This window comes from Pleurodeles waltl, chromosome 6 (assembly GCF_031143425.1).
Source record: "Pleurodeles waltl isolate 20211129_DDA chromosome 6, aPleWal1.hap1.20221129, whole genome shotgun sequence".
In the NCBI taxonomy this organism is placed as follows: Eukaryota; Metazoa; Chordata; class Amphibia; order Caudata; family Salamandridae; genus Pleurodeles; species Pleurodeles waltl.
In genome coordinates, this window is record NC_090445.1 from 367511601 (window position 1) to 367538558 (window position 26958).

The 26958-nt window shown below is 46.1% G+C and overlaps 1 protein-coding gene across 1 annotated transcript in view; it reads right to left on the reverse strand.

Annotated features, from left to right (window-relative positions):
* Positions 1-13912: 13912 nt before the first annotated feature.
* LOC138301935 (uncharacterized) overlaps positions 13913-26958 on the reverse strand; it is a 51911-nt gene continuing 38865 nt past the window's right edge. Inside the window, exons 3-4 of the mRNA XM_069242388.1 lie at positions 20846-20880; positions 13913-16918 (exon numbers count right to left, since the gene is read on the reverse strand). Coding sequence (XP_069098489.1) covers positions 16640-16918; positions 20846-20880 — 314 coding nt within the window. The 3' untranslated portion in view covers positions 13913-16639. The remainder of the gene's footprint in view (positions 16919-20845; positions 20881-26958) is intronic.

The following is a 26958-nucleotide window of genomic DNA, read 5'->3' on the forward strand; positions in this document are numbered from 1 at the left end:
GTGCAGGTAAGGGAAAAGAAAACGTCTAGCGTGGGCTAGACAAAAGAAACAGGAGGAGATAAGGGTGGGGGGGGGTTTAATAGGGGAAGGGAGGGTCTAGGGGGGAGGCCTCATTGGTTTAAAAGGAAGGTGAGGGAGGGACGGGAGGTAATGACACTAAGCAGAATATCTGAAGAACTTTACTACTTGGGAAGCCCAGAGTAATTGCGATTTAGGAGACCTAAAGGCACTGGTGATTTAAGAATTTTCATAGTTGGGTTGCTGCTGTGGATGTTACATCAGCTAAAGTGCAGTGATTGTGAAACACCCAAGTGTCACACAAATAACAAGTGTAACGAATGAGTCACACTCCTTCAGCAAGAGATCAATAAGTGTGTAGTATGGAGCCCAGTGGTGTATTTTGGAGTACCCGATCTATAAAATATTGCCAAAGAATGATGACGTACATGTAGCTATTTACAAACAGGCCAGCCCATTGTCCATTCAAATGGCCAGTAAATCTGCACAGACATTCAGTTTTATTGCCAAACTATATAGCACACAAATGTAAATGGGTGGAAAACGAGTGTTAGCAAATATTTAACGTTTGTGAATCACCACGTAGGATGCATTGACTTGTTGCATCCTAATAAAAACATTGTTTCCATCGCAATTCAGAATTTAAAACGTGCTTCGTTTACTCTTTCTTTACTGCTAATGCATTTTGAAATATTTATACAGTTCACTTACTGATATTTAGGTTTTGCTGTGTGTTAAATGAAAAAATGACTCCCTGTGGGCAGGGTCGGATAGGCGGACAATCGGCCGACGGGCCTGTGGTCAAGGCAGCTGGTGGGCTGTTTTTTCCCTGCTATGGATTACGTGGTGGCACCGCAGGAGCAAAACCTAAGAGGCCACCGCAGCCTTGTGTTTGCATCCATGACAATGGACCGCAGGAGCACCCACAGAATGAGAGGCTTCTTGTGGCCCCAGGCTCTTTCCAGGTGTGGCTGAGCGACACCTCGGGGGCAGCTGCATGAAGAAATTAGCACTAACCTGAGTGGTGGTGGTGGGTCTCTAGGGGGGGCTAGTGAGGAGAGGTGGGGGTCGCGAGTAAGTTCTCACCTTTGTTCTTCCATCGTCCTCATGCTACTTGAGTAGCTGAGGCTTGTTCCGAGGAATGTTCCAGCACTCTCCTCATGGGGAGAGACGATGATCCAGCGAGGTTTTGTCTCCCCCAAGCTCAGTTTGCATTCACAAGACAAAGGCTGAATGCCAAGTTCAGTGAGGAATGTTCATCACACCAAGTCATTCCCCTTCCTCAAGCTGGCAGGTTACTCTGGACCTAGGAATTTATGTACCACAGGCTGGACCGCTTCCAGAGTCACTACCTTCTGGCATTGTAGTGTGAAGGCGCTCAATTGAGTGTTATGCAGTTTTTTCTTTAATCAACCTGCCTACTTTTTCAGTCCTTCAATAATCTTTATTTACTGACAATGGGGCTTATTTACAAGCCCTGAGGCGCAGGGTAGGCAGCAAGTGACCTTGCTGCGCTACCCTGCGCCAGAGAGACAGGGCAGAAATGCACCATATTTACAAGATACAGCACATTTCTGTTTTCTCCCCCGTACTGGTGCACAATGGGCTGCTGTTAGAAATGGGGTCTTTGGTTGACAGTCAGGTTACCCCCTGTTCAAGCAAGGACCCTCACTCTAGTCAGGCTAAAAGAGAATCACCCTCAGCTAACCCCTGCTTACCCCCTTGGTAGCATGGCAGAGCAGTAGGCTTAACTGCAGAGTGCTAGGTGTAAAGTATTTGTACCAACACACACAGTAACTTAATGAAAACACTACAAAATGACACAACACCAGTTTAGAAAAATAGGAAATATTTATCTAAACAAAACAAGACCAAAACGACAAAAATCCACCATACACAAGTCAAGTTATCAATAAAAATGCAAAAAGAGTCTTTAAGTATTTTTTAACACACACTAGCGCTGCTAGCGTGAAATTGTACCTGGTGCCCGTCAAAAATAACCACGCACGGGCGGGTGTGAGTCAAAAATTACTCCGCACGGCAGTACGTGAGTCAAAAATCCAGCCGCACAATGATCCGAAAATCCCACAGCGCAGGTTATGATCTCCCATCCTCCGTCAGCGATGCTGCGCGTCGTTTCTCCTGCTCCATGCGTCGATTCTTCGCGTTTCCTGCGAGTGTCATTTCTCAGCTGCGGAGCCCGCTGTGCGTCGTTTTTTCAGCTGCAGATCGGATTCGCGTCAATCTTTTCCCCGCACGCTCTGTGCGTGGATTTTCTTGTCTTTAAGCTGCCAGCTTCTCCTTTCAGGGTCCCAGGAACTGGATGGGCACCACAGGGCAGAGTAGGAGTCTCTCCAGAGACTCCAGGTGCTGGCAGAGAGAAGTCGTTGCTGTCCCTGAGACTTCAAACAACAGGAGGCAAGCTCTAGATCAAGCCCTTGGAGATTTCTTCTCAAGATGGAAGGCACACAAAGTCCAGTCTTTGCCCTCTTACTCTGGCAGAAGCAGCAACTGCAGGATAGCTCCACAAAGCACAGTCACAGGCAGGACAGCTCTCCTTCCTCAGCTATTCAGCTCTTCTCCAGGCAGAGGTTCCTCTTGGTTCCAGAAGTGTTTCTAAATTCTGTGGTTTTGGGTGCCCTCCTTATACCCAATTTCTCCTTTGAAGTAGGCCTACTTCAAAGTAAAGTCTCTCTGGAATGTGAAATCCTGCCTTGCCCAGGCCAGGCCCCAGACACTCACCAGGGGGTTGGAGACTACATTGCGTGAGGGCAGGCACAGCCCTTTCAGGTGTGAATGACCACTCCTCCCCTCCCTCCTAGCACAGATGGCTCATCAGGATATGCAGGCTACACCCCAGCTCCCTTTGTGTCACTGTCTAGTGTGAGGTGCAACCACCCCAACTGTCAAACGGACCCAGTTGGAATCCACAAACAGGCAGAGTCACAGAAATGGTATAAGCAAGAAAATGCTCACTTTCTAAAAGTGGCATTTTCAAACACACAATCTTAAAATCAACTTTACTAAAAGATGTATTTTTAAATTGTGAGCTCAGAGACCCCAAACTCCACATGTCCATCCGCTCCCAAAGTAGACCCAATGTTAACCTATGAGAGGGACAGGTCTTGCAAAAGTGAAAAACGAATTTAGCAATATTTCACTGTCAGGACATATAAAACACATTACTATATGTCCTACCTTAACCATACACTGCACCCTGCCCTTGGGGCTACCTAGGACCTACCTTAGGGGTGCCTTACATGTAAGAAAAGGGAAGGTTTAGGCCTGGCAAGTGGGTACACTTGCCAAGTCGAATTTACAGTTAAAACTGCACACACAGACACTGCAATTGCAGGTCTGAGACATGCTTTCAGAGCTACTTATGTTGGTGGCACAACCAGTGCTGCAGGCCCACTAGTAGCATTTGATTTACAGGCCCTGGCACCTCTAGTGCACTTTACTAGGGACTTACTAGTAAATCAAATATGCCAATCATGGATAAACCAATCAAATACAATTTTACACAGAGAGCATATGCACTTTAGCACTGGTTAGCAGTGGTAAAGTGCTCAGAGTTCAAAAGCCAACAGCAACAGGTCAGACAAAATAGGAGGCAGGAGGCAAAAAGATTGGGGATGACCCTGCATAAGCAAAAAAGTCCAACACGACCCCCTACCAGCCTAAAGCCAGGGGAGAACAATCAATACCTTGATGTACTTTCCTAATTGGGGCGATAGAACAAGGACCCAGGCCCACAACAGCAGGGGCATGTTCCAGTTCTACGCCTTCCTGACTCCAGTTGGATCCCTCTGTCCATACTCTCAGGACCCACTAAGCTAACCCATGGGGAACCTTTCTCCACATCTACTATCTGTGCAGCACCTAACGTTACTTTGCTCACAGGTGTGTCCCAATGGGCAGATAGTACCACCAGGGCCAAGACAGTGGTGTTGCCCAGTCCACCCCTGGGGTGTGACTCTCGTTCCCCCCCCAGGGGCAACTCTGTTCACCAGGACAGCAAGCCACAGTGACCCATGACAACTGTCAGGGATGACAACCTGACCTCAGGCCTCTCCAACCACTGTGACTGTGGAGAGTGGTGGGGTGGTAGCCCCAGGTGCCTGACACCCTTTGACCACTCTACCTTCCACAAGGTCAGGGATGACAACCTGACCCTGGTCCTCCCCTCTGGGGCTCTGTACCCACCCTCCAGGAGCGGCACCCCCAGAGTCAAAAAATGTCAGGGTGCTTGTAGAAGCAGTCCTGCACAATTCTTCCACCAGTGCAAGGCTGTTAACCTGCAACTGGTCCTCCAACCTGGGGTCTGTACCTTCAGGTTGGACCAGGGCCAGGGGTGAGGCTTCCCTCCCCCTGCCCTCTCTTCTGGGGTCCTGAACTACCCAACTAGGAGTGGCCCCCCCAGAAGACAACATGGTAGGGGCACTGTTAGCAGTAGCCCCTTCCTCCAGGTCAGGGGGGACACCCTGAACCTGGCCTTCCAATCCAGGGTCTGTACCCACAGACTGGACCACCACCTGGCAACCCAATACTTCCTGGGGGGCATACCTACCCTCCACCAGGTCAGAGTTTACCCTCTGAACCTGGTCATCCAACCCAGAGTCACCACCCTGCGGTTGAACCACTCCCTGGCTCACCAGGAGTTCCTTGGGATCACACCTACCCCCCATCAGGTCAGAGTTTACCCCCTGAACCTGACCATTCAATCCAGAGTCACCACCCTGCGGTTGAACCATTGAGTCTGGATTCCCCCCAACCCAGAAATGGTCTCACCAAGGTCATTCCTGGGGGGCTCTGCTCTCAGAGCTGACACCTGACCCTCCAGGTTCTCCACTGGGGTCCACAACCCCCTCTCAACCCTCTGTCTGGACTTCTGCACCCCCTCACTAGGAGTGGTACTGCCAGACACCAGAACTGGTGGGACGCTGGCTACAGTCACCCCCCCAAGTTCTCCTGACATGGTGGTGTCTCCCTCAACAGATGGCCCTATGGTACAGGCTAGGCTCCCCTCCTGGTGTTCCCTCATGGAACCCTCCAGGATGTGGGACTGGATCGTGGGCACCTTGGACCTCAGCCCATCCCCATTCCCTCTCCTCTGAGACTAGACATGGGGTCCCTCACCCATCCCACTACACTGGGACCTACCTGGGACACTACAATTCTTCCCTACCTCACCTGGTTGGGAAATACTTAGAACACTTCTCTCAGGAGCACCCCCAAATGCCTCTTCAGACCCTCTGGTACTCAACCAGAAGTCTGCCTCCATTGTAAGCTCCCTGGGGTCAGAGAACTCACACTCCACCTGGTGTTGGCGTAGCTCTGGAAAATAAGGACTAGACATATGCTCTCCAGCAATTACATCACACAGCCCCTCACATGAATTAACCAAAGTACCCTTCACCCAACCATCCAGTGACTCTGCTTTAAAAAAAGCACCCCACATCACCCTCCTGAGACTGGTGAGACAGTACCTGACTGTCCCTGACACTCAACCCACACACATGTAGGATGTCTTTGCACTCCATAACAAGAACTTCTACCTGGGGGGAACCCCTCTCCCTGTCACTCTCATCTAGAGTCAGTAGAGTGTCCCTCCCACCAGTAGGAATATAACTCCCCATGCCATTTCCCCACTCCACCTCAGGGACACTGTGCATCACTGGAGCTACCTCATACCCCTGAACCTCCTGGTGTGTGTTAACTCCCTCCTTCAAGTAGGGCACCACATCTCTGGGCATGTGCACTTCTTCAGCAGTACTGGATACAAGATTTTTGCTGCCACCATCTGAAATGGACTCAGCCCTCATGGCTTCCAGCTTCAGCTTTTCCCAGCTCAGCCCCTGAGCTGCAATCCTTCCTTTTTTCAGGACTAAGGCTCTCTTCTCCTCAGCCCTCTCAAGTTCTGCTTCTAGCTCTTCCAGACTCCGGATTCAAGCTAGGAGCCAATCATCTCTTTCTGTTCCCTCCTCAGGGCCACTGCCCTCCTCCTCAGAGTAGTCCTCCTCCTCAGAGTAGTTCTCCTCCTCAGACTCATTTGGTGGTGTTGCCTGACAACGTTTCAACTCATACTGATACAGGGCTGACTCAAGATCCTCCCTTCTGGATTTCTTGTTCACAGCCAGTCCCCTTTCCATGCAGAATGCTTTAAACTGCCACTTTTTATACATAAATAGGTGCCATTCTGCAAAGGCTTCACAACCAAAAACCAAAGTCCAAAAATATTAGCAATATTTCCAGAAGGACATCAGAGAACAAAAAGCAGAATCACAAGACAAGTAGTATGTGGTCACGTCGTGGTCTGAACTCAAAACAGTAGTGTACACTTAATCACTGTATGTCAAGTACAAATACTAGTCCAAATCCCAACCGCTGATCACCAAGCTACCAAGTGGGTAAGCAGGGTCAGCTGAGGGTGATTCTCTTTTACCCTGACTAGAGTGAGGGTCCTTGCTTGAACAGGGGGTAACCTGATTGTCAACCAAAGACCCCATTTCTAACATTGGTGGCAATTGAGTGTTATGCAGTTTTTTCTTTAATCAACCTGGCTACTTTTTCAGTCCTTCAATAATCTTTATTTACTAACAATGGGGATTATTTACAAGCACTGAGGCGCAGGGCAGGCAGCAAGTGACCTTGCTGCGCTACCCTGTGCCAGAGAGACAGGGCAGAAATGCACCATGCTTACAAGATTCAGCACATTTCTGTCTTCTCCCCCAGCACTGGAGCACAATGGGCTGCCTAGCCCCGAAGCAGGCACCCTTGCACAATGGTGCAAGGGTGCGGGTGTCACAGACAGGATTGAAAGGGACTCCTTACTGCAGAAAAAAAATCCATGGAGGCTTTTTCCTCTTTTTATGTGTGCTGCAGAATGCAGCACACATAAAAAGAGAAACAAAACGAGGAGACATAAAGATATTTCCGTCATTGCACCTCCCCATGGGAGGCGTAAGACGTACTCCAAGGTTTACAATGCCTTGTAAATCTGGGAATGTGCCAAAACCCAGGGGTGTTGCATGGAAAAACCCAGAATATGCACATGGAACGCCTCCCTGATGCAGTGTATGGCAACTCAGTGACTTCAGCTGCGTGGCCTCACACCATATTTACAAGGACATAAAAAGCCATACAAAGTGGCTTTGTGTGGCTTTGTAGATATGGGCCTGCACTATGCACCGCTGGTGCATCACAAAAAGTGACACACGGGCAGCGCAAAGGGCTTGTTAATAAGCCCCAATGTTTTTGTAGGACAGCCTTTCCAGAGGAACTTATCAAAATGCTTCAAAGACTAGGAACCGTAAAGTTACCTTCCAGAAATAAGGAATCTTGAATGAACTGACTTCCATTCTCTTGATTTGGATAGGAGCATGGTGAAAATGCTGTTACATGTCTGCAAAATGCAAGAGCCAAGTGTTGTTTTGGGTCCCGAACCACCTGAAAAGAAGTTTCTGTAGATTCTGTTAGAAGCCTGCATAGTCTGACAACCAGTTGAAACGGTCACTTTGAAACATGGGGCCAGATGTATCAAGCTCACGGTTTGCATTTCTTAAATAGCAAATTTTAAGAAATCGCTATTTTAGAAATGCAAAATGGGATGTATCAAAACTGCAAGTCGGTAATAGCGATTGCTTAAAATTCGCAAACACAACATGATTATTTGTTTATTTATTTATTCATTCATGCAATTTCATGTAGCATGGACATTACCCATAGGTGTCATAGCTCTTTACAACAGAACAAATGATTGGGCTGTAGGAGAGCATCTTTGGTTTTATCACGTGGAAGAAACACTGAACACCAAGGATGCCCACTCCAAGCAACGCCAGCAGAGAAGGCTGTTGTTGCTTTTGACTGGCTGTGGAGGCTCTAGCACAAACTGCAGTGAAACGTTTTTCCCCAAGATAACACATATGATGTGACTGAGCTAGGAACCTAAACATATACATGCTTACTCTAAAAATAATTATTTGAAAGAGAAGACAAAGATCCTTGAAAACCTCACGTTGTTACTCATATTGAAAGTCAGGAAAGTGAAGAAAAATACCTTCACGTGCTACATAATAACATTAGCACAGGATGTTCTGTAAAAATGTATTTTTCATGGTGTAATATATTGTACATGTACCCATCTTTCCTCCCTTGTCTTCTTTTAGATAATAGTTATTAAGAACACAAGCACCACAAAATGACTTCTTGGTTCCAAGGCAAAAACACCATCAAAGAAAAACCTTTAGCAAAGCCAGTAGGTCTGGACCTGGCAAGCTAGTCCAATGGTTAATTTTTATTCCATGTTTTATATAGTACACATACGTCACAAAATCTCTAAAAAATGTTGCTGTCTAAAGTTAGTAGCCAAATGCTTGCAGTTTTTAAAAACGAAATAAATAACCTTTCAATTTAAATTTAGTAGAACAGTATGGGTGATTTTCTAGGAGGCAGGTGTACTTAGGTGTAGAAAACATATTTGAGCATCCTCATTGATGCCAAGCAAATGTATTATTGGCTTTGAATTACTGTAGCCTGGAGGTATCATTTAATCACTCAAGGATGAATAAAAAATTGACAGAATAATTAGGAATGAAAAGAAAAAGTAATTAATAAATGTATTGGCTTATCAGCCTTGACACCGAAGTGCACCTTTTTTTGGACGGATTTGCGCATGTAAGAAGTGAAAATGCAGTCTCCCACATGCAGGAGAACCAATGGCTGAGGTGGGTTAACCCACTGCTTGCTGCTGTGGTGGAAGGGCTTAGAATGTGAAAGACAGTTGAACTGACAAAGTGATGGAGAGGGCTGAGCCAAAGCCCTCTGTGCATCTATACATGCATGCATATTTTTTAATTTACGATTTGTTTAATTGCAAAGGAAGGTGAGACATTCTAAGTAACCTTTAGGCCCGGCTATACAAAGGGAACACAATGAGCATAAAACTCTAGTCAAAGTGTCAGTATAGCCCAGGGCAAGTGAATATATGAGAACACGGTTATAAGCTATTCCAGAAAGTGGAATGATCTGACATCTCCTTAAGATAAATGGACAGGATTTCCAATATTAACCTAAATGTTTGGCAGCAACAATGGCGCTCCTACAATGAGAGACCCAGATAAAAAGGTGAAAGTCCCAATAGGGTGACCACCCCAATCTACGAAGTGGTAGGCATGAGAAACACTCTTTAAACAAGCATTTACAGTGCATCGGGTCTCGCGTTTGCTCATGTTAGAGCTGATCGCGTTGTAAACTCCTAACCCGACTTTTCACCTATCGGGCAAAAGTGCATTTATGTACATAACCCGAAAAAGTGAAATCAAGTACGTAAAGCGCTCGACTTCTGCCAAGCGAGATCGGGCTCGTAAATTAGAGAAAAAAAAGTCCACAAGCCCGATGGAAAACAGCAAGCCTCGCATATTTTCTGTACTTGGTCGCTGTGCTGGAGGAGGGCTAGCCACTGGAAAAGGCATGCCATATGCGTGCCTTCGACTAATGAAAGCATGCAGATTTTATTAGGGAAGCCCACCAACCAATAAAAAACACTGATGTGAAGTTGACAGGGCTCCGAGCCCTTTTATAAATACAAAAGAGTCTCCCTGCAAAACGCATGCGCGAGCGCATACAATGCAGGCTCGACCCTAAAAAGAGGGTCACTTTTGAATAATCATCTGTTGAGGAAGCTGAGAGCCTTGAAGAAAATGTCTTGGTGCACAAGGAGACCAGGCAGAGCTCTTAACGGGACAGTTTCAGATCACTGACAGAATTTCATAAACAAAAATATTGTGTGGACAGAATATTGTGCCAAAAATATTGAGGAGCAAAACATCGACAAGGTAAGTGCAAATAGGTAAGTACATCATCAAGGTACAGATATGTGGAGTTAAATATATTAAATCTTGCTTACCTTTGGAAACTTACCTTCACAATATTTTTGTTCTCGATATTCTTCACACAATATTTTGTCACACAATATTTTTTGCAAATTTTCTGTCTAAACACCAAGGGGCATATTTATACTACATTTGTGCAGAATTTGTGTAATTTTTTTTACGCAAATTCAGCTCAAAACTAACTCCATCTTTATATTTTGATGTTAGACCCGTCTAACGTCAAAATGTTGGAGTTTTCACCATTTTTTAGATGCATGACCCTTACTTGCGTTAATGAGATGCAAAGTAGCATCTAATAAATGGTGTTAACCCCATAGCCCCATATTTATCCCACGTGCTAAAATCACGCACAGGTGGTAGGAGGTGCTAAATAATGGTGCAAAGATTGCTTTGCACCATTATTTAACACCTCAGTCAGACCAGGCGTTAGGGGACCTGTGAACCCATTTCCATGGTTAAACACCATGGAATGGGTCCACAGGTGCCCTCCTCAAGCCCCAAGGACACCCCCACCCACACCAGAGGGACACCGGAGGATTGGGGACCCCATCCCAGGTAAGTATAGGTAAGTACTTAAAAAGAAAAAGAAAAATTAAAGTACCATCGGAGTCCCAACTTGGGCCCCCCTTGCATGGCACAGGGTGCAATGACCATGCCCAGGGGACACTGGTCCCCTGTGCTGACCACTGGGATGGTGAGCATGACTCCTGTCTTATGTAAGACAGGAGTCATGTGGTGTAGATGGTTTTGCATCAGAAAATGACGCTAGGCTCGTTAGAGGCATTTTCTTTTTGCCTCTAACCAGCCTAACGTCATTTTTTGGTGCAAAACCCCCTTCTCGCATACTGCCACCCCCACCCGGCTAAAGTAAAATATTTTTACGCTAGCCCATCCTTGCACCAGCTTGCGCCATTCCATAAATATGGGGCCCGGCACTCAGGAATGGCAATCCGGTGCTAAACCTTTTGATGCAAACTGCGTTAATGCAGTTTTGCATCAAAAAGTATAAATATGCCCCAAAATATTCTCATCAGAGAAACTAGCTGCACTGTGTGAACATTAGCAAGTTGAACATTAGCAGGAGTCTAATATGTTACTCCAAAGCACACGGCAGTGCTATGATACAGCTGTGAGAAAATATATCTTCTTTCAACAGGAAAGGCAAAATTTTATAACATGGGCCACTCTGTCATTTCTCTGGTGAGTTGTGGTCAAGGGGGTGCTTTTTAAAGCTGAAAGCCCCTATGCATCCATTCTAGGGCTTCCAGGCTGGCCCTGCTTTAGAATAACTGACAGACAATCCCCGTCCTTTACGATGGATGAGCAAAGGGGGGATTTTCAGTGATAATATGTAGAAAGATTACTGCAAAGGCTCAAAGGTTTGTGGTGGTTCTGAATGCTGAAGTGGCCATTTGCCAAGGCTACCTATATCTGAATACACTTCATGCCTCTTCCACCATTCCACATTTCTTGTCTCTTTATCTCACTCCTACAAGTGGTTTTTCATCCCTGATTTCCTGGTTTGTCACTGTGTTCCTATGCTTAGCTTCCTTAGTCAGGTTTTCTTTTATGGCTTTTTTTCTCATGACCTCAGGAAAAGTCAATGATTAAAAGGAAGTCCTAATGCCCACTACCAGCATCCACTGGCTCAATTTAAATCACTGGTATTCACAACTGGAAGACAACAGTGATTGGTTTCTACAGGCTCTGCTCTTCAACAGGTTCCTCAAGCAAGATGCACCATGAACAGGCAGAACTGAGGATTCTTCTCTTAAGCTAAAGAGAGGATGGCAAATCGGACTCTTACAGAATGGCAGTTTGTAAGGAAGCTGAAAGAAATGGATTTTAAAAGCCAAGGAGCTGCTAAAGCAGAATTAAGTTATGATCAGAGGTATAGTGCTCCCTGGTGTTAACCTCTGAATGTCTTTAATTGCCATGCATTAATTATTGTAGATAGGTTTGGAAATTGATACACTCCATTTTACTAGCTACTTAGCTGAGGAGGAAATCCTCAGTACCACAGACGTCTCCGTCTCAAGTCTCACTAAAGGCAAAAGACACCTCAATACTTAGGAGGATCCGAAAATTAGTGCCTGAGCAAACGTTGGCAGTGCCATGTCACATAGGTTCTCATTATCCTAAAGAGGCTACTGGATTTGGGTGGCAGGATCGCATAGATTGTGGGGTACTAAGTATAATTCCACACCATGTGATGCCTGTCGCCCCAATCTGGGTTTTTCGGCTAACTAGCAGCACCTCATCTCCACCCAAGGGCACCCGGGCGCATGACAAGAAAGACTCCGCACGGGAATCGTGGTCGATTAGATCTCGTCCCTTTCTCTAAGTTACATTAGTCTCACACAGGCAAAGACAAGCAGAGGCAGAATATGGTTCAATAAGAGTTTATTGAAGTAACCACATCTTAGATAAAATGGCATGTATTGCAATAACTAGGATGATAAAACACAATAAAAGCAAAAGGGTGGCAAGGAATGTGAAACACAAAAACAGTTCCACCCTACTGTCACTAGGAGTGATATATAGTTCTCCTACCTAATCTATGTTAGAGCACAGCATAATAAGCCTAATCCGCCCTTCAGGTTTCTCCCTGGGAAAACATCATACCCCATACCTGAGCAAGGAAGCCTGTAGTCTAGAGAGACACCGTCCCCATGTGGGCCAAGGGTTTGGCAGTCTAAGCAAGCAGCTATGGCGAAGGCAATCAGCAATCAGCATACATTCGTATTCATCTGGCTGGAAACTCACGTGTATGGGACAAAGGGGTGTTTTATAATAAAACAGTTGACATTGTAAGAAATGATGCCCACGTATAAATTTGTATGTTTGTGTGAATTTTGGAGACACAGTGTACCATTTTTGCTGGCAATCCTATCTTACTGCAGCCTTGAAGAAAGCAAAAAGTGAAATAAATGTCCTACTGAGAACGTAATGCTTTCCTAGACGAAAGAAAAATTAGCTAGAGAAAAATAAAAACAACACTGCAAATGTGGCTATTGCTATAGAAATAAAGGGATGCTGAAATAAAATGTAACTGGACTCAAGTGCACTACGGGAGGCCTAGTTTGCTAAAATATCATGTCTAAAATATGGCTAAAATAGCCAAAAAACATTTTAAAATTCACAAACTGGTTTAATTGCCTCAGTTTGAATTTTAAAAGTGGTTGGCAAAGGCAACACACTTGGTCTTGTTTTTGGCTTTGCCACCTATACCCAGCCCATGAGCATACTGGGGCCTCTCTTAAGGTTTTTAAGAAAATGTAAAATGCCTACAATGAGGATGAAAACTTAACAATGTGTCTGCAACATTGTTATTTTCAAGTGAACTAGCAAAGAACATTAATCAAACTATCCATACAAATGCAGTGTAGCAACAACTAAAAGACAGTGTTTGGGAACTTTTAGTAACTCTTAAGCATTGGATACATTTTTCCTTTGTCATGTGAGTTTCTGAGTTAAGTCACTTCCAATCATAAAGGTTTACTCAATGTACTTTAGACCTATAACTCTAATGTTATCTTGTAAATATGATTTTTTTCATTTTTTTAAAGGTATATTTTATTTCCTTTTTTACTGAATTGAATTACATTGTATTGTCAGTTATATAATGAGTCAAAGTGTAAAGCAAAATGTAAAGATTTATTTATGGAACTATGGTCCAGATTTAAGAAGGCCTAGCGCCTCCTTGAGTCACAGTAACATCATTTTTTATTACGCTAATGTGGCCAGATGAGGCCAAATTTGCCACACCATATGTACAAAGTGGCGCAATGCACGCATTGCGCCACTTTGTAATCCCTTGCGCCACACTATGCCTGGGCCAGGCATAATGTATGCAACAGGGCATTCCCCAATTAGGGAGGCAGCAACAGTGGCACAGTGGAATCTTAGAGATTCACTGTGCCATTTCTAGTGGCTATTTTTAACATCTGCACAGAGCAGGTGTTAAAAGGGGACATACTATTGTTTTCAATGGGCCCCAATGTACCATATTTCTGGTGCTAATCCTGCACAGTGCATCAATAGCGTCAAAAATGTTGACTCTATTGCCCCTACCCTGCTCATGGTGGGGGTAAGGGAGTCTAAGTGGTGCAAAAAAAATGGTGAGCAAGGATTATGGGAGACTACAGGGCAAAAATTATTCCATTGTAATTTGAGAGTGAAAATGAGCCTTTGGGGACCTCAGGGTAGAAATGCCCTTACTGATCCTGAGTGGGTAGTTTGAGGACCAACTGATGAGCAAAATAAACAGGGTATGAATACGAAGCAAGGCTCCAGGGGTCCTGAGGAATGCAAATCTCCAGACCCGAGGGTCAGCATGGTCTGTGGAAAGGATGATGGTGATAGGGGCATTCCTGGATCTCAGGGTGAGTACGGCTGAGCAGCAGATCCAAGGAAATAAGGGCGGGATGGAGATTTGAAACATGAACGTCATGTGATCTGTGAGTTTCGGTGTGATAAGTGCATTTTCAATCTTGACCAAAGGTACTCCCCTTACAAGCTTACACCTATTTTAGTGCAAATGTCTCCCAAAATTGGTCCCCCCATAGAAGTAATGTTTTGCACAGTCACCATCTGCAAATGTGGGTCGCTTTTTTGGGATCTATTTTTGCCCTCAGTCCGACCCTGCCTACGGGCCCTTTCATACACCCTTTACCCCAGCAAGACTGTCACGTAGTTTACTTAACAAAATCCTCTCATTCTAAAGTCAGAGAAAAGTAAACTAATCTCCACGTTAAAGGAGTAAGCAGCAATTTGTCAGAAGACAGAAAACATTTGTTCAGTGTCCTTAAAAGCACAGCTAATGTGACAAGATACAACTAAACTTACAGACATCTTTATTATTCAATCACTTTCTGAACTCAGCATTGCTATGTTGGGTTAATGTAGCACCCCCAGTACCCTTACCTCCAGCGCCTATGCCTAAAGATGTCGATAAACACGAGGCTGAAAGATCACAGTCATTCAGGGAACCTAATCAGAACCTCGACTCGGGAGGCTTCAGAGAGTGGCTAGTGACCATACACAAATATGGTGGCTGTATAGGAGACTAGAATGTGAGTGATTTTGTGAAACCAAAAAGTGGCAGCCATTGAACCGGAAGCCCAGCAAAATGCTTCGTGTTTGGGAGAGGGCCACAATCAGACTGTTTCTAAATAGCAAGTTCGATTTTCTAGGGAGTAAAGGATTATTGTTACAAATTAGAGAAAAAAAGTGTGTCATCGCACAGGTTTCTTAATAAACGCCATTTAAAATAATATTCTGCTTAGTAAAAGGAACATTTATAATCTCTCACCCTCAACAGGGCGCCAGAAAAAGAGTCTGATTGTCTTGGCTATTTTTCTGTCTTTTTTCATTCAGGAATATGCTTTAGAATCCAGATCTTTTAAAATCTCTGTTCAACATGAGAGGAGTGGTCCATTGAACTGGCGTCCCCTTCCACCCATCAGTCACCGCATGTGCGTTTAGGACCTTCAGCTTTTATCGATAAAACCGTTGAGCAGAGAAACCAGAGATCCTGCTCACCGGGAGGCCCAATAGCCAGACACAGAGGAATCAGGCAGAATAAATCCCACCAGTGACCTGCAAGCTAAAATCCCAGACCAAAGCCTTTATCCCCACTTTGTAAACCCTGAAGATACTAGCAAGAATATCAGTTGAAATTAAACGGAAACACATGTTTGTGATAAAAGACTGCTGAAAGAGGTCTACAGTTCAGCTGAAATGCGCCTGTTTGGCTACCAAGTGCCACAATGCCACGTAAGACACCTTCACTCAGTGTGGCTTTTTAACATTCTGCTTTGAAGACTGGCTCTTCTCATTATAAATACTGGCCTCTAAGCCACACTATGTAGGACACTGATGGTTGAAAAGCCAAAACTAGATGAAGATGAGATGTTGGATTAGGGCACTTCAAAAGTGAGACCTCTGTCAGGCCAGGCTGGAAAAAAATCAGTCCTGCCATAAATGTGCATACTAGCCACACACTGCTGGAAGCCGTGACTAAAAAGGGGACATGGGTGTGTACTTGAATCATGACAAAACATTCTGCTCTGAAGGCAACCTCCTAGACTGAAATGCCAGAGAGTGTGCAGAGCGGCCAGTCTGTCCTTGACCTCAATTCATTTTTTCAATCAACATCCACATTTTCCAGGTGTATTTCTTTGCTTCCTGGAATTGGTCATGTTCTTATTCACTCGTAGATACTGTGTGACCAACCAGTTGCACAGGAGAAAAGTGGGATGGCACATTTCCAACACATCAACAGCTCATTTCACATTTCGGAATGATATCTCTGAGCAAAAGCAATTCAAAGTATAACACTACGGAATTTCTGTATCCTAAACTAGCTGCATGTTGTCCCAAACACGAACAACGTGGCTCAGTCAGTCCAGACTTTACTACCCACTTTTCATGACTAGCACATATATTTTGATGTTGGTTTCATATTTGACTCCTGGATCATGAATTGTCAATTTGGACATGGAAAGGGGACATCAGAGTTTATTTATCAACTACAGTGGAGCAGAAGGAGGGCGCTAACCGACCAGTACTGTTGTACTCGGCCAGGAGGCTTAATTGTTACATATGTAGGTGTAGTTAAAGAGGCCTTGAGCATTGAGCATGTGGTACTGGCCAAGGAGTATCCATTACTGAATACGCTAGTGCAGATCATAGTGAAAACACTGGAGAGCATGCTTGGTCAGAAATCAGGAGCCCGGTGACCAATCTTTTGAACAAGGAGGAACAGGACATGGTGCTTGCACAGTTGAATACGTGGACATTAGGGTGACCATTGCAGAACACAAGGGGGTACTCCGAGGGACACCTTCCGCTGAAAAGACCAGGCTGGAGCCTGGACGATCCACTGTGGCATATACCATAGGTAAAAGTTCATGGCCAACTATTTCTGCATACATGTGTTCCTCTGGCTTCAATGGTGGCGGGGAGTACAAGGGTATCAATGTTTTTGCATATCCATAATCCTGCTGTGAAAAAAGAAAAATGCATTAAAGTCTTGTGTATTTTCAAACAACATCCAAGTGTAGGTAGGGATTTGTAGACGTATAACATGTACTCTATAAATAATCGAACGGTGCCTGAGCTTGGCCTACAAACAGAGATGTGCTGCTGAGAATGTCCCGAGTCCCTGCACTCTGAGTAAAATGGGCCTAAAACTTACAGTTCAGAGATCCAGTGCCTATAATGGGGTGGCTCATGTTCTATCACATGATAAGAAGGAAGGCTTGGAAGGCATGGGAAAACAAAAAGGTGGCAGAACTAGAAGAAAGGCAAGGATGGCCAAACTAAGAAAGCAATACATACAAGTAAGAGGAAGGACTCAAGGAAGAATAGAACACGCATTAAAGTTGCCAGGGGTGAGGTGGCATAATATATGAGCTGGAGCATGAAATGGCATTTCAGAAGAGGTAAAAGGGTAGCGTGAGAGATAAGGCAGAACAGTTATAGATTATGAACCTAGTTGTTTCCTATGATGAACCAGTAACAAAACAATACTGTCGTAAAGCCAAAGAACACAGTCAGCAGTGCTCCGGAAAAGGTGATTTCATCTGATTACGAGTAATATACCAAAGTAAGGTATGAAGCCAAGCAGTTTTCGGGGAGGATGGAACAAGACAGCATAGGTGCGGAGCAAAGAAACTGTCCAGGAGCAAAGGGACAGAGCAGTAATCAGCATCAACAAATTAGACCAAATTTAACCCAGTCAACCTGACGGCACACTGCCCCTTTGTGTTTTGGTGGACCACCATGTAGTTTGAGAAGGCTTGATGGACTGTAAATTCCATTTGTTTTTATACCTAATAGCAGTGAATACACTCACTTGACCCCAAAGAGCCGAGTTGATTTGCATTCACGTGGCATAAGTGTGCATGGTCACGCCACGAGTCACCCCGTTTTTTCACTTCGCCATCCATTGTGGACAGGCTTGATGATGCATCATACACTTCAATCTGTGACACCTTGAAAATCAAAAGGCTGCATGGATCATTATCTCATGTCATGAAGTGGATAAGACTTAGGGATTAATCGAGTGGTTAATAGGTGGACAACCAGTCTGACTCTGGCTCACGGCAGATGACTACATGCCATACTTAAACGTTCCCCTAAAGCCAGCAAGGGACATTTTGCTGACTAACAGAAGGACGTTCAGTAAAACTGCAATGTCAGCCGGCCACCAGCCAGCTGGCATTATTTTTGGTTTGACAGACACAAACCCTAAAGTGGGGACTTATTTCTGCAAATTTAAAAAATGGCATTAACATGCAGGGAATTTCCCTCTCTCTGTGGGGAATTGATGATTTTCCCTGCGTCCACTGTGCCACTAATGGCGAACACAGGCCGCCCGAAGCGGTAAACCTGGCAGCACTATCATGGATGACCCACCTCAAACGATTAACAGTAGGTGGACCCAGTGACTGGTAGCCAGTAAGCTGATACTTCACCTCTGAAAGGAACCGGAAAAACACAGGACTGCAGGGAGGAAGAACTTTTGATGTACTGCAGGTTTTATGCACCCCCAAACACATAAATACCCCATTAGCGTGCCATGACTCCCTCCTGTCACCTTAGGGCAAGCTCGATTCATTTGTGGATTCTGTCTATTTCTGATACGCAATGTGGTGGACCAAACATATGTTCCTTTTCTCTATTCGACATAATGTGGTGAGCACAGACGTGTCCCTGCTGAGCCAAAAACACAATGTTTCAGGCCAAACTTCATGGCTGATGTGTCCCCCCCTTTGTCCCTGTTAAGCAATACGGTGGGTGTTGAATTGACCATTTTCTTCTGCCAAAATCTGACTAACTGTGGGAGAGTGTGTTTCCCCAGTTGGCTAAACCTTTAGCACTCTCTGTAAGTCTCTAGTAAATGGTATCCCTGGTACCTAGGGCCTGGGGTACTAAAGAGGACACCTAAGGGCTGCAGCATGAATTATGCCACCCTAAGGGGCCCCTCACCAAGCACATGACAGGCTACCATTGCAGGCTGCGTGTCTTGGTGCAGACAAAAGTGAAAACATGCATGGCACACAGCCTGTGTGCCATGTCCCCTTACATTGCATGCAATATATGTAGCTAGGCAGTTAGACATGCCACCCCCTGGGTAGGCTACTGTGAGGTGCCCACAAATTTTCAGAATTAGCCATCTTGGTGATGGTATACTTAGGAATTCTGGGACAGGATTATGCCCACTTCCCACCCCACATGAAGAGGTCATATAGGGGGCTTAGTGACACCAAGGGTCATTAGCCCATTGGCTACTACCCTACACACCTCTAACAGCCCTAAAATCTATATTTAGCGGATCCCCAGGCACCAGGGAAGCAGATCCTGATGACCTGAGAGGACAAAGGACACTGAAGAGACATGACAGCAGAACAGGAGAAAAAAAAGCAGCTGACCTGGTACCAACCCCGCCGGCCTGTTGCATCCCTTGACAAAATCTGCACTAAAGCCAACTAGTGCTGCAGCGGTGAATCCAAAAACCAGGGAGGACTGCCTGCCTTCACTAAAGACTCAAGACCTCCTGTGAATCGCAGCCCTGTTCTCCAAAAACCTCCAAAGAAGAGACTCTTAAGCCTCTGGAACTGCCAACATCTAACACCTCAAGTCACAGCCTCACCCACTGTCTTTGACACCCTCCTAGACTGCCCAGAGCTACCTGCAGCCTCTGCACGCAGGTCCAATCACCACGCGGCAAATGTGGTGAGAGAAACCCGACACGTAAAACAGCCACTGGACCCGTCACCTCCAGCCCGAGTTGAAGCAGGGCCCTGGTGTCAACGAAGTCCCCCAGCTCTCCTGAGCTCGAATCCACTGTGGTATCACCCCTCCTGGGCCCCCTGATGATGCCTGCAGCCTCAGACCACAGGACCCCTAAATGCGAGTACTCCTGGACACAGAAGCCTGACACCAAAGGGCACCTCTGCACCTGTTGCCCCCGACCCGTAGAGCAGAGGACCAAATGTGCACCTATGTCCCTCAGGACCCCACGTTTGTAACCTACATGTTAGCTAACCTCGACTGCCATCCTGGCCAGAACCTGCAGCCTTTTTCCCCCAAAACCCTCCTCTGTGTTAAGCCTAAGGCTGCTTGACCACACTACCCCTAAATAGAGGTTGGGGATTGTCTAGCAAGCCCTAACCACTCACCGGGGAACCCCTGGACCCTTTACACAGTATTCACATACCACATAAAGGGCCAGTTTCCGACAGTGACAGACTGACAGGTTGGGAGTACGCTACCTGACTGGCACTTTAGGTGCTGGTCTGAAGAACTGCCATCCATAGAAGTTTTCAGCTTCTTCCCAGAATCTTACTAAGCCAATCTTAGTTCCATGGCCTGCCCTTATCCAATTATCCAGAACCATTATTTAGCTTGAGTCTAGAAAAGGCTGAATTTGTTGACAATTCACTTTTTTCAAGCAGATTAGGTAGTATAGGAGCTTGGGTACTAGTAGAAAGTTGGAAGTTGAAAGATTGGTCCTTTTAGGGAAGGGGTTTATTAAAAGGTCTTCAAAAATGCCAGGTAGATAAGCTTCAGGGATAGACAAACTGATTTAATTGCAAATGGGATAGTATTAAAATTGAACTCTATGGAGTTTCGGCAGAGCTTGTTACTGGTCATGGAAGGTGCCTCAAAACGAGATGATCGTATATCTGTAAGGTGCACTGACCTACGATTTTCATATTTTGCTTTAAAAGATGCAACTCAAGGGGATGACTGTGAAATGTTTGAGGCAGCAAAGACAGTTTTGAAGAGTGCAATTAGCCGCATCTATTTCTAACGATTATATGGTCACAATATATGTGGAAAACACGTAAAAAACACACATATACTATTTCAATTAATATACTTTGCGTTTCCTCTAGACGTCAGTGAAATAGAATACTTACTTTCTGTGAAAGCGGTGAAACGACATGCCTGGTACCTAATTAAAGGGAGCAGAAAGAAAAGAAACACTTGAATCTGCCATTCTAAATTCTGCTCTGCAGGAAATGATCAAATACAGCACATTCTAGAGTAAAATATACCATCAAAAATGGACATCATCCAAACGGTGCTACTTGCCCCAAAACAGGATTCAGGTTGAAAACGGTACGCTAATATGTATATATGCGAGCATGTGTGTGGTATTTCTATAGTGCAAACCTAGCCAAAAGGCAGTGGAGAGCTGTACATGGTAGTCTAAAATAAAGTTAATGAGTGATAGAAGAGGTAGGTGGTTTGTGGACCACCAATGTATTGTGAATGTGTACTTTAAAGGGCTGCGTATTCAGCTCTTTCCTGAATGGAAGCAGATTTGATCATATATCTTCAAGCCCTGAATGAGACATGCAGTAACATATAGGATGCTCTTACGGGGCGCAATTGTGGAGTCTGGCTAAGTTTCAATGTGGTGTCCAAGAGGCCATGGAGTAGGGGTTACCATCATCCACATTTAAGAGTAAGAGGGCTTGAACAGCAGTTCTTATGTTGCTTTGTGGAAGGAACAGTTTCACTTTCTTTAGAAAAGGGAATTTATACCAGGCCATCTTGTTTTTTTGGCAATGTGCTCCTTGAGACTGAGGCGAAGGTTAAATACCAGGATGAATTCAAGTGGCCTGGCATTCAGTAAAAGTGGAGTTTTAAAACTATCAATATTCATGTGATTGAGCCAGGTTTGTACTGTTTCTTGTTTGGAAGTCTGCCTTTGTTGGGTTGAGCTTAAGGTAGACATTGGAAATCCATGTCTGGGTGATGCACAGGCAGTGTTTGAGGAGTTGGATGTCTAAAGCAGAGGAGACAATCAGGTATAGCTGTATGATATCAGGAGTACTAGTACCAGAGTCTTTAATTATAATGGATACTAAAGTAGAGATACCCAAGGACATACATCTTGCCGTTAGTGCACAAATAACTTGAAGGGGGTTCCTGCAAATAGGGGCAGACCTAAAAGTCATTACAGGGGCAGACAAAAGTATAAACTACTACAGTTGTTTATTAATGTATAGATATGATTCAGAGGACACTACTAGATTTTACTTGCTATCTAATACACTCCTGTAGATCCTCCTTAGCAATATAATCATAATAGGTATGTTGGAGCGTGCCTAACATACTTTTATTGATTTAGATGGACAGATATGACCAGTGTTAGCCACAAAGGATGGGGTACCAGAATTTAGGCTCTGCATTCATGCTCAAACTCTCCAAGCTAGGTAACCCTGCTGGTTTACACAATAAACTATTAGGGGAGCACATTTTCAAATAAAAAAAACTTCGGCATGATATAGATTAACATATACAATTACTCTATTTCTAAAGATTAAAGAGAGAAATTCACTTTGATCTTTCCACAATGATCCTTCAATAATCATAAAACAGGCAAGCAAGGGTGGGAATGTCATCATTTTTAACTCTTAGTTGGATGGTCAAGGAGCTATGCAATAATTATCTGTGGTTACGTATTATGTGGACTATCGGAAGGCCAGGACTGCCTGGTTTGCTCACTCGTACTCTGAACTTTTTATGGGTTGGTATGAGATGGAGCATGCCAGCCATGAAACCTTATTAAAAGGATATACTAATGTTGTTTTGTGTGTGTGATATATTGACAGCATACTAGTGAAATGGACGGATCAGAAGCAGCCCTAAAGGAATACCATTCCTTTCGCAACAACAATGATAAGAACATAGAATTGACCACTGAGTTTGACAAGACTAAGATTACAGCCTTGGACATTTGACTATATATCAAAGAACTAAAAACTCTTAAGTTGTTCATCTAGGAAGGAAATCGCTTGCAATAGTATTTTGCATGACAAGTCTGGATACCCCTTAAAGTTAGAAAAATAACATTACATTTGGAAATATTCTGCAACACAAATGAAACTGCAGTGATAACAATGAATACATTAGAAAATAAAAAAATGTTTTTACATTTTTTAAAGAATAGGGGACTTTAAGAATATTGAAAAAATTAGTTACAAATGTGCAGCTTATTTGTACATGGCCTTGCTACAAAACAAAGTGCTAAATACCAAAAAGGGAATGTGGGACTTGAAACAATGAGATTTGTAGCCAAATTCTATTGTGAAAATGAGAGGATTATTTGGGCTGCTATCTGGTAGAGACTTCTAGTTGCAGATTCCTGACCTTAGAATTTCCCCCAGGTGTCAGACTTGATCCGGAGATTTTTCTTCAAGCAGTATCCCTGGTGTGCCGCAAAGTGGCATCGGTCGACTTTGCTGGCGTCGTTGGTGTCGTGGTCACTGTGATGATGTCGCGGCCGTGTATAGGCATCACCCCGGCAAGCTGACATCAGTTCTTTTCTTTCTGTGCCAGCCTACGCGCAGATCCAGAGAGAGCTATCTAAGTCTTTTGTTGACTAACTGCAACACTTTTGTTGTTTTTGATGAGTTTTCGATGCATCAAGAGATGTCCCGTAAGACCGATTTCAAGCCCTGCAACTCCTGTCACCGACTGATGTCGGTGACAGATCCACACCTCCTGTGCCTCTGGAGTTCTACCATGACCCGAAGTTGTGCTCCTAGTGTCGGGCCATGAAGCCAAAGGCTTTGAGGGAGCAGTCCCTAAAGCTCATGGTGTCCCGATACTCAACTCCGCGTCATTCGCGGTCTCATTCGAGAGGAAGGTCAGGAGACCGATCACAGGGTCATCACCACTCTTCATCGTCCAAGTCATCTGGACACTTGGGTCAGAAAAAGAGAAGTCAAAGAAGGCCAAACATTCTTCAACTTCACCCCATCGCTTGGACAACGTGAAGCTGGAAGAACATTGACGCTCTAGACCTCCGTCTTCGGAGCCTCCATCTGGGTCCATGCCGCGGCTCTCTGACTTTCCGGGAGCTGGCGCCACCCCTGCCCAAGTTAAGGAGTTTATGAGGCCATGTGCCTCATATTTGGGTAGACTGACCCACCCTCTGTGCCCTCAGGCCCAGGGGAGTCGGTGAGGGCCCCCTCGGGTTCCAACAAACAGGGGTACATGTAGGCCCTCATTACAACCCTGGCAGTCGGTGTTAAAGCGGCAGTAAAACCGCCAACAGGCCGGCGGTAAAAGAAAATGGAATCACGACCATGGCGGAAACCGCCAACATAGGCAGCCACTTTAACACTCCGACCCCCGCAGCGGTAGAAAGAAACACTGCGGCGGTAACCGCCAACAGACAGGCGGAAGACAATGTACCGCCCACAGTATTACAACAGGCCAATCCGCCACCTTTTCCGGTGCGGATTCATGCGAACAAAAACACAGCGGAAACAGGCCTTGGAAGGGAAAACGCTCACCTCTACACACCCCACGAGGAACCAGGACGCCATGGAGCCCGAACTCCATAGTCTACCTGCCTTTGTCTTCCTGCTGCTCTACCAGGAGCACGAATGCCGGCGGCAAAGACAACGGTGAGTACTGCATGTATGACACAGGGAAGGGGGGAGGGAAAAGAGAGTGACACACACACGCAACACCCCCACCCTCACCCACTACAACTCACACACAAATACAAGTCGATACATTACAGTTACACCCCCCCCCCCCGGAAGAATGCAAAGACAAAAGGAAATGATTGTAACGATTGTAATCAATTAAAATCCAGTACTCAAAAATATATATACACTATTAACAAATATATACACCAAGAATTCAAGTCCAGGTACTGCACCATTTATAGTCCGTGGACCACTGGGCCCAAAACGGAGAGAACACTGCAGGGGCATCAGATAGAAATACAACAGGCACCTCAGGGGGAAGGGAAGGGGGGGCCCACAGCCGGATGAGTACACAATGCCAGATCCACAAGGGGGCTCCATGCCCACTGCTTGATCCTGGGGAGTGCAAAACTGCGGTCTCACAAGTCTCTCAAGTGGGTGGTTTGCCCACTGCTTGATCCTGGGGAGTACAAAGCCACAGTCTCACAAGTCTCTCAAGTGGGTGGTTTGCCCACTGCATTATCCTGGGGAGTGCAAAGCCACAGTCTCACAAGTCTCTCAAGTGGGTGGTTTGCCCACTGCTTGATCCTGGGGAGTGCAAAGCCACAGTCTCACAAGTCTCTCAAGTGGGTGGTTTGCCCACTGCTTGATCCTGGGGAGTGCAAAGCCACAGTCTCACAAGTCTCTCAAGTGGGTGGTTTGCCCACTGCTTTATCCTGGGGAGTGCAAAGCCACAGTCTCACAAGTCTCTCAAGTGGGTGGTTTGCCCACTGCTTGATCCTGTGGAGTGCAAAGCCACAATCTCACAAGTCTCTCAAGTGGGTTGGTTTTCCCACTGCTTTATCCTGGGGAGTGCAAAGCCACAGTCTCACAAGTCTTTACAGTGGGTGGGTTGCCCACTGCTTCATCCTGCGGAGTGCAAAGCCACAGTCTCACAAGTGGATAACAGTCTCCACTGGTTCTGGAGGGGGCTTTGTGCTGAGAGTGCTTCATCCTGCCAAGGACAGAGGTAGTGGATGTGATTCTCCACTGGTTCTGGAGGGGGCTTGGTGCCCAGAGTGATTAATCCGGCCAAGGACAGAGGTAGTGGATGTGCTTCTCCACTGGTTCTGGAGGTGGCTTGGTGCCCGGAGTACTTCCTCCTGCTCGTGGCGGCCTCAATAGCGGCGGTGCTTGCGGCGCTCATTGGCCTGCGGTGCTGGTGGGTGGCTCAGTGAGCGTGCTGCTGGCGGCGGTGTCCTGGGAAACGGTGCTGGTGGCGGTGGTGTCCTGGGAAGCAGTGCTGCTGGCGGCGGTGTCCTGGGAAGCAGTGCTGGTGGCGGCGGTGTCCTTGGCAGCGGTGCTGCTGGCGGCGGTGTCCTTGGCGGCAGTGCTGCTGGCGGCGGTGTCCTTGGCGGCAGTGCTGCTGGCGGCGGTGCTGCTGGTGGCGGTGTCCTTGGCGGCGGTGCTGCTGGTGGCGGTGTCCTTGGCAGCGGTGCTGCTGGCGGCGGTGTCCTGGGAAGCGGTGCTGGTGGCGGTCTTGTCCGCCGTGCAGGTTGGCGGCGACTTCCCTTTCTTTCTGTGCCCCTTCCCCACCTTGGATGGTGGCGCAACTGTCTTGCCACTCCGAACTGTAGTCCTGGGAGAGCCCTTGGTGGCAGGTGTTTTGCCCTTCTCCCTCCGGGCAGTGGCCAACTTCTTATGCTTCTGAGGTGGGGGGCTGTCCGTGGTCTAGCTCCTTGGCACACTGGCTGCCCTGCTGCTTGGCGCACTCCAGAAGCCGGTTACTGCTGGCACCACTGTTCCCGCTGATGTGGTGGCTGAGGTGCTGGGTTGGGACCTGAAAAGGTGTGCTCTAGGGGACTGAAGGGGTTAGGGGAGGTGAGGGGAAGAGGTCAAGGTTAGACAGGAAAAGTTTTTTAGACACACTAGGATGGGTAGATGGAGGGGGTTTGAGAGTGGAGGAGGAGGTAGTGGTTGTAGGAGGTGTTCGTTTGCTGACTTTGGGTGAAGGTGCATGGTCTGGAGGCTGTTGTGAGGTGGATGGCTGTTGGGTGGGTGTGTGACTGCATTTGTGTACCCTGGGAGGTGGGCTCACAGACACACTGGGAGAGGACACAGGGGATGTGTGAATGGTAGTGGGGTGGTGAGTGCACGTGAGCGGTGTGTGGTGATGGGTGTGCTGGTGATGGACGTAGTGGCTGAAAATGTAGTGCATGCAAGTGTGAGTGGAGACGTGACAGGGAGGGAGGAGGGAGACGAGGAGGGGGGACACAGTGGAGGCAGTGGATGTTGGTATGTCTACAGGGGTCTGATGTTTGTGTGAGTGCCTGTGAGATGTGTGGTGCTTATGTTTGCCAGAGCTTCCCTTGTGTGTTGAGGTGTGTGCATGCTGGTCTGATGGTGTGCTTCGGATAGGCTGAGGTACAGGGGTTTGGGTCTGGGTGTGAAGTACTGGGTTTTTCAGAACCCAGTGGTGCCAGGGAACACACCCTAAGACTTCGAGTCCTTCCTGTTTCAGACTACAGAAACACAGAGTCTTCTTGGTGAAGTCAAAGATCTTGTTTATTGGCTGCAGCCAGTAACAGGTATCCTAGAAG